Genomic DNA, 7860 nt, shown 5'->3' with positions numbered 1-7860 from the left:
TTCTCATCCCCCCAAGTGCCCCACTCTGGGAGGAGGAGGAAAGAGACAGTGATCCAGGGCCAGACCCATCCCACCCCCACTCCCCTCAACTCCTGCTCTCTGAGGCAGGAAAAACAGCCATTTGGAGGCTGCACCCCCTAGAGGCGAACGGTCCTGTGTCCCATTCCCCACCCTGCTGAGCCCAGTCCCTCTGCCCTGGGACCAGATGGAAACCAATGACCCTTAGGGGGAGAGGCCTCACATCCTATTCCCCACCCCCATGCCCAGCTAGTAGCCCAGCACGCACCTTTGACATTGCCCCCAGTAACAAGGCACCTCATGGCCACAGAATAATGCAGCTGGGCTCTCCCCACTCTTGGGGGGGGGTGTCAAACCCCAATCCCGGTCAGAGCACCGTGAACCCCGAGATAATCCAGCCCTGTGGTGGGGAGAGTCTGTGCCGTCGGTGCTGCACTGGGTCCTCTGCCAGGGGCTAATCAGTACAACATGCTGGGAAGAAACGGGAGAGAGACCACACCCTAAATAATCAACTCAACACATCTCCAACTCCTTTCCCCTGAAGGATCCCAAAGCACTTCCCCTGTATGCACAGGGATCCCTCACCCAGCACTAACATGCAGCCACTGCTGGGGTGGGGCTGGCCAGCTGTTGAACAGCCACACAGGAGTGCTTAGCAGGAAATGAAGGAAAAACCCTGTCAGACTGAAGCTCCAAGGGAAGTAGATTCACTTTCTTAGTCCCCTGCTGGAGCTCCTAATCTTGCCCCTGCCCTGCACGTTACCCCTCTCCCTCCCTCATTCCCTTGCCCTTAGGCCAATTACCCCCTCCAACCACTTTCCCTGGAGTCTCCCCTTCCAGCTCCCTGCACATGCCCTGGGGTTTGTCATTCCCCTTCTGGTACCAAGAGGCCCAGCTGTTAAACACAACATCCCAACTGTCTCAGCTCTGCACAGAACAGGGCTTGTTCCTGCTGTGGTAGACACATACATAGCATCAACCTGCACCAGCCTTTCCTGCAGCCACATCCTATCACAGACCCACGTGGTCTCCTTTGCCACCTGCCCCTTCTGGCCACTCTGGCTGTCCCATCTCCCAACCAGGTTCTGGCTGGCAGATCACCCCTCCCAGGTGTCTCAGCTGCACCTGCCCATTCAGCGCTTCATTTTGCAAGTCACTGCCCACATTCCTAACCTCTCCCCTTCTTTTAGTCAGCCTCCTCCTTCCCCAGGGAACCTTTCTGTCCTGTGCTGATTGCAACTCCTGCCGTTTTCACAGCAGCCACAGGTCTCCTTAGTGAGCTGGGTGCGCCCTCTTGCTGGGCTCTGGCCACACCAGAGTAGGAAGATGGTTTAGTCACAGTTATTTAGCCATCTAAACACAGAGCCAAGAGCAAATAAACTGTACTTTAGATGTTTAGCATGCGCTGAGCCAGTCAATGTAATGCCTGGGTTTGTGAGACTGAGCTAATCTAATGCTGTTTAAACCATCCCTCTCCTAAATCCTAGACTGGACACGGTCCAGATCACTAACCACACTGGTCACCAAGGCCATACTAAACTGGGATGCCTGAGGTTGGGACTGGAGACAGGTGAAGAGGGTCCCAGCCCAACCCTCCCTACAGCTCTCTTTGTTAGCATGGAGCCTCCAGCCCTACTGTCAGTTTTTGCTACTCTCCATCTGTATCCCCATCCAAATGGGTCTGAAGGGCCTATTGCTCATGCTAGCACAAGAGCAGCCTTCCAGCCAAGGAAACAGAAGCTGAAGGGGCAGATGCTGTTGTCAGTGCAGTTGTGTCACTGCTGGGGGCATCAACAGACTCTGCAGCACCCAGTCCTTCCCACCACACACTGCCCCCACTTGGTACCTGTCCTGTCCCTGCCCATCACACAGTGTCCCCCAGCAACCTGTCCTGCCCCACCCACCTACTACACACTACCAGACCTCCACACCATCTCCAGCACCCTGCCCCCTCCCCCCCGTCCCTTTCCTGTCACACCCCCACACCATCCCATCTCCCATATCCCACAATGCTCCCCTAGTCCCTACCCATCCGATCCCCATACCACACACTATCCAGCTGCACCCAGTCATACCCCTCCCCTCCCCTCCACCCTGCCGGCCCCGCCCCGCATCACGCCCTACCCCTACCTTCACCCTGCCCGGCCCTGCCAAATCCTATCCCAAGCCACCCAATGCATGAGCCACCATGCCTGCCAGTGCCCTCCCCACCTCTCTTAGCCCCGCCCACCATAGCCCCGCCCCATCACACCTGTCCCCGCGGAGCGCTCCACGTCCCTGCTCGGTGCTGCCCGGTTCCCAACGCAGAGCTGGACGTCCCGCCCTCCCCCAGTCGCCGGGCGGCTCCCGCAGAGACAACACCTCTTCCTGATGGTCTCGCCCAGCACCCCCGCCACTCACCCCAATGGCCGCGCCCGGCTCCACTCCTTACCCTGCTCCTGGAACCACCCACTTCCCCTGTCCTGACCGTCTTCCCATTGGCCGAGCCCGGCCTCGGTCCCGCCTCTTAGCCCGTCCTATTGGCTCATGGATCACGTGAAGGGGGGGGTCGTCTTCTCTTCACGTGACAAAGTCTCCGGAGGGGAGCCGCGCTGGGCCGGCTAGCGAGCATATGAGCTTCTTGGGTGGAGCCTTGTCTGGCCGCTTCCGCGTCACCCAGGCCGCTTCGCCGGGTGGGCTCGTTCCCTCCTGCCGTTGGAGGAGCCGAATGACGCTGATTGGCTGGGACGGCAGAGGGACAGAACTACCAGACAATCGGGCCTCGAATGTAGGCGGTAGAGCGCCGGGGTCTGCCCAGAGCCTCACCCCGACCTCGGCTCCCTCCTCCCTCCCCAGAGTGCCCCTTAGAGCCCCCCCAACGCAGGCTCCTGGCCCGTCCCCAGCTCAGGTCCTGCCCCTGCCTGCCTGCCCTCACAGACCTTCCCTGGGGCGCAGACAGGCCCCCACCCGAGCTCAGTCACCCATTCTCCTCCCAGAGACCCACTCCCAAGCCCAGAAACACACCTCACCAGGCGCAGGCTCCTTTCCCTGCCCCATCTCAGAGATATCCCATCCCCTGAGGCCCAGGCTGTCTCTCTAGCCCCCACTCAAACACACACCTCCCCCACACCCCCAGAGGCTCCTCACCTGAGCCCAAACTCTTTCCCTCCCCCTGGGCTGCCATCATTCTCTTCTTGCAGACTTTGGGCTCAGGTTCCCTCCCCAGGTTCCAAACTTGCTACCCCAGGTTTGCTGGAAGCTGTGGTCTCCATGGGCAACCACAGTCTGCCTCTTTGTGGCACACGATCCAGGTGGCAGCCCATCTGGCACCTCATCTGGGTACAAGCTGCTCGTGCTGAGGATGAGGACAAGAAGCAAAGGGGCCAGGAGGAGCCTTTGCAAGGGCTTTCCTAGCCCCTTCCCAACTCAGGATCCTCTATCAGGTCAGGGGCTGAAGCTCCATCCCTGTGCCCCAGCTGAGCAGGACCTCACAGCCTCCCCATCACAGCACAGGGGATTGATGACTCACTGCACAGCTCTGTTCTGGTGAGTGACTGTCAAACCCACCTCGTGAGGCCCTGTGCTCATCATCTCAGTGACACAAATGCCTCAAACTCCCCAGAAGCTAGGACCCATGCTAAGGTCTTCCCTGCCTTGTAGCATCACCAGCAAGAATGATTCAGCAGGCCATATCCTGACTTCTGTGCAGTCCCCACCCAAACTGTCCTGTGACCTTTGGGTCACACCCTCAGGTGAGTAATGTGCAGCCACATTCCCCTCCCCCTCCTCACCTTTGGGTCCTGCCCCCAGGTGAGCCACACAGCCCTAACCCCATTGCTATCATTAGATTGCTCAAGCATAACCAAGAGCACTTGGCTCATCTAACCATCCTACTGGTGATGTGTGAGCCAGATTAGCCTCTGGTTCCTTCTCCTGTCACTGGGCTGAGTCTATGGGGCTAACAGGAAGTTTTGTTTCCCTGAGAAACAGGAGCTCTGACTGTTACCTCCAATGGGCATTCTGTGCAGCACAAAGGGACTGTTATGCCAGAGGTACTTTTGCTAGCTGCAACTGGTAATGGAGCTGACCTCTGTTCCCTCCTTTCTGTGATGCCAGGCTTCTGGGGCCCTGGTAGTCCCCTACCCCCTCTCAGCAGCTCTACATGAAGATTCCCTTTAGCTGAGCAGCCCCTCGGGTTTCAGCATTTCCAGACTCTAGGAGTGCTTCTGTAGAGTTGGGAGATTGACTCCTGAATGGGGGAGATGTCTAGTTTGCCATATTGGAGTTTTTCCCTGCTGACACTGTCCATCACTGTTGTCCTATCTGAGCACCTTCCACACAAAAGATCAATAGCAATAAAGACATCCCCAGTGACAGGTAGCCTAAGTAGGGAGTTAGGTCCCATTGGTGCCCTCACAGGTGGGGACATCAAAGCAGGCATTCCATAACAGATCAGTGGCTTCCCTATGCTTCCGGAACCTATCCTGGCCCCCTGTGTAGCAGCAAAGATATGGGAATTACACACCTTGAGGGACTGGCCCACAGTTTGAGGGGGCCTAAAGAGATGGGAACTAATGATGTTGGGTAAAAGGCCATGGTGTAGAGAGTCTGTATAGAAAGGGAAAATAAAATACACTAAAAATAATGGCCAGCAAGCCCAGAATCACGTGTTCCTGGGAGGAAGCCTTGAGGGAGTCCAAGGGATCTGGTTTGATAGGGAATTCTAACAAAAAAAAATACCTTATGTGGGACCTGCCTGTTGTCAGGCTAGGTAACTGCAAGAATCCCTCATTACTACCCTCCTCACATCCATCATGTTCACTTGTTGTGTTGGCTTTTAAAAATGATTGGAGCTCTTTGAAGTAGGGACTGTCTGTTGTTCTGTGTTTGGGATGTCTGTGCACTCTCATGAAATGGAGTCCTGATCCTGATTTAAGCAAGAGAACCACAGGGTTAATCCCCTCCAGAGCCAGAGGAGAGATGCTGAGATTATTTTAATTTAAGACAACCTAGCAGCCTTATGCTTAATACTACCACTCTTCGCTTGGAATAAATCTCACGGCCCCTTGAGGCATAAACATGTGTCTAAGGCATTGCCTGTCCTTTCTCTCTCACCTCTTTTCCTTTCTTTTCCCCATCTCTCTCTGGTTAATATGTTCAGGGTGTGTTGCTTAGTTTGGGGTGTGGGGGGTGGAGGTGATGACAGGTTGACGTGAGAACCCTAAAGTCCAGAGCCCTCTCTGAATCCTCTAGAACAGGTACAGCCAGGGAAGCTGGAGGGCCAAGTCCCCACCGTCCCTGAATTAGCTCGTTAACTCTCTGGCATAGTAACTCCTTGGCTTGTCTGCTGGGAGCCCATTAGGTGGTTCCCATTAGGATTGTGGATGTTGAGAACTGGGTTCAGATGCACCAAACGTGTTACATATGAGATTTCTGTGCCCACCATAGAATGGGCTCTGGATGCAGTCCTGCAGAGAAGTGAAGAACCAGAACTGCATCCCTGTGCCCCTGCAATGGGATCTGGGTTTAGCCTTCAAAAGGAGGAGAAGAACTGGAACTGGACATTAGTGGCCTCTGGAAGAGGCTATTGGCACAGCCCCTTTTCCTCCCAAGAGGAAGAGAAGAACCAGATTTGGTGTTTAGAGTGTCCGTTCCAGCTCTTGAACAGCAACCGGGCTCCTATGGAGCGAGCATCCCCATGAGGATCCCTGGCCTCGGGACTCATAGTTTTATGGAGCTGTGGATAGGACACAGCTGGCTGAGATCGTGATGCACACACCTCTGCAGTGTCCAAAGCCATGTGTACCCCTCCCTTCCCAGATCCTGCACTGACTAGACACAAGGGAGGCTAACACTAGGCGAGGAGTGGCGGGGCTTGAGTCTGTGGAGCCCTTAAGTTAGGTCAGGGAGAGTCTATAATCCCCTCTGGGGGAGACTCCCACACCCACACAAGGTCAGTCTCATCGTAGCGTGGCCCTCCCAACCAACCAACCTACTCACACTGGGTCAGCTCTCCCAAGCGCCACCACCACCTTCTCCCCCACTCCTCATTCACACAGGGTCAGTCCTGCCTATTCCCCAGCACAGCCCTCAGCACCCCCCCTGCAATCACACAGGGTCAGCACTCCCTGCTCCCCAGAACTGCTCCCCCACCTCTCACACAGGGTCAGCTCCTGCTGCTCCACAGCACTGATCCCCCCCACATTCAGCTCCCCCCCAAGCACCATTGGCCATACTCTCACAGGACAGCCCCTGTACTACTGCTCCCCAGTACTGCATCTCCACACTCAAACAAGGTCACTCCTCACTCTCCAGTACTGCTCCCCTACCCCACTCTCAGGCTCAGCCATCACTGTCCATCATGTCCCCCCCCCCCCCCCCACACTCACTCAGGGTCAAGTCACATACGCTTCAGAACCACTGGCTCCCTGCAGAGATTGTCCTGACCAACACAACAGCCAATCCATATAGATCTGTAGTTATTTTCTGTGGGCTTTGTTTTGAGAGACAGACAGACACAGCTGGTCTTTCGGTCCTGACAAACTGTTGCATTTCATGTTTTGTCCAGCAGGGGGTGACAGGTGCTTATCACAGCACTGAGAAATGGGGAAGCCAAGTGTCTGCTCTGTGTGTGGAGAAATCCCCTGGCTGGCTCTCAGCGGAGTCACCTGGAATCCCCTTGGAAGTGGGAGGGAACAGAGCTGCAGGCTGGGCCCCTGAGATCCCAGCCCCAGATTCTCACTTTGGGGAGGGAGCATTTTAGAGGCTTGGGGAGGATTTAAAGTAGGAAGTTGAAGAGTCGCCAGAGTTCCAAATCTCCCCTCTGCGACGGTTCCAGTGTCTGGCTCTCTGGTCTCAGGGGTAGGGGATCTGTAGACTGCTGTCCCACATGTCCCTATGTATCTCACTGTGAGGCCACTCTTCTTTCTCTGATTCCCATATCCAAGGGGACCTATAGACTCAACTTTCACGCCTTCAGGGGTGGGATGATGGCATGGAGGGAGCTCGGGGGTATTCAAAGCAGAGAAGAGAGAGGGGCTAATAAGAAGGCATTAGAGATGGGTAGGTGGCATGGGGAATTGATGAGACGGAGAAATGGGCGCAGTCTAGACAGGAGAGTGGAGGGGTCAGTGGGAAAGGGAGGGAAGATGGAGTGAGCAGGGATGGGAGCGAGTCCAATGGAAAGGTCAACAAGTGGGAGGCTTGGCTGGCTGTTGGCGCCACTGGAGGGCGAATGTGCAACTCACGCTCTGCAGAAAGTGAGGTCAGCCTCCCACAATGCTTCCTGTGACGTCGCCCAGGAGTGGGGCGCCTGGGGGGCGGGCAAGGGGAGCTCAGCTCGCCTGCCAAGGGATAGGAGAGCTTGGCAGCCTGCCAGGGCGTGAGTTACCCACTGAGCCAAGCTGGCCAGGTGGAGCACTTCGCTCTGTGAGTATCTCCTCCCACGCAGAGGATGTCCCATCCCAGTGCCATGGAGACGACCAATGTCCTAAACAATGCGGCCGCCAAGCAGAGGAGGCAGGCTGGACTGGGAGCAGGCTGCTCAGACACACATCCTGTAGGGACTGCCTGCTGTCACATGGTTCTCATCCCTGATTCTGTGAGCCCCATCACCATGGCTGGACTGAGCCACTCCATGGAGGGCCTGTGGACAGTTCATCTGCATGAAGAGCAGCTCATGGCTGGCCTAGAACCCGCAGGCAGGGCCTGATATAGCCATTGCACTCCTGGTTCTTGTGCTGTCTGTCTCTAGAACAACTGTCAGCATGGCATCAAGAGCGGCACCAGAGCTTCTGGTGTTCTAGGCAGAATTTGGGGGGCGGCATTTTGTGTGCGCCCCACGGGGTGCACGGGAGCTTCTGT

The 7860-nt window shown here is 56.1% G+C and overlaps 1 protein-coding gene across 5 annotated transcripts in view; it reads right to left on the bottom strand.

Annotated features, from left to right (window-relative positions):
- RAD9A (RAD9 checkpoint clamp component A) overlaps positions 1-2402 on the bottom strand; it is a 6880-nt gene extending 4478 nt beyond the window's left edge. For 2 of the 5 annotated variants that reach the window (XM_075064989.1, XM_032794982.2), the window contains exon 1: positions 287-1966. In XM_075064989.1, coding sequence (XP_074921090.1) covers positions 287-320 — 34 coding nt within the window. In that variant the 5' untranslated portion in view covers positions 321-1966. Of the gene's footprint in view, positions 1-286; positions 1967-2046; positions 2114-2269; positions 2343-2379 lie in introns of those variants that run through there. The other 3 variants (XM_032794981.2, XM_032794978.2, XM_032794979.2) reach the window with 3 other exon arrangements.
- Positions 2403-7860: the final 5458 nt, after the last annotated feature.

The sequence above is a fragment of the Chelonoidis abingdonii genome, chromosome 4 (assembly GCF_003597395.2).
Source record: "Chelonoidis abingdonii isolate Lonesome George chromosome 4, CheloAbing_2.0, whole genome shotgun sequence".
Classification (NCBI taxonomy): domain Eukaryota; kingdom Metazoa; phylum Chordata; order Testudines; family Testudinidae; genus Chelonoidis; species Chelonoidis abingdonii.
This window is presented reverse-complemented; position numbering and strand designations above follow the sequence as displayed.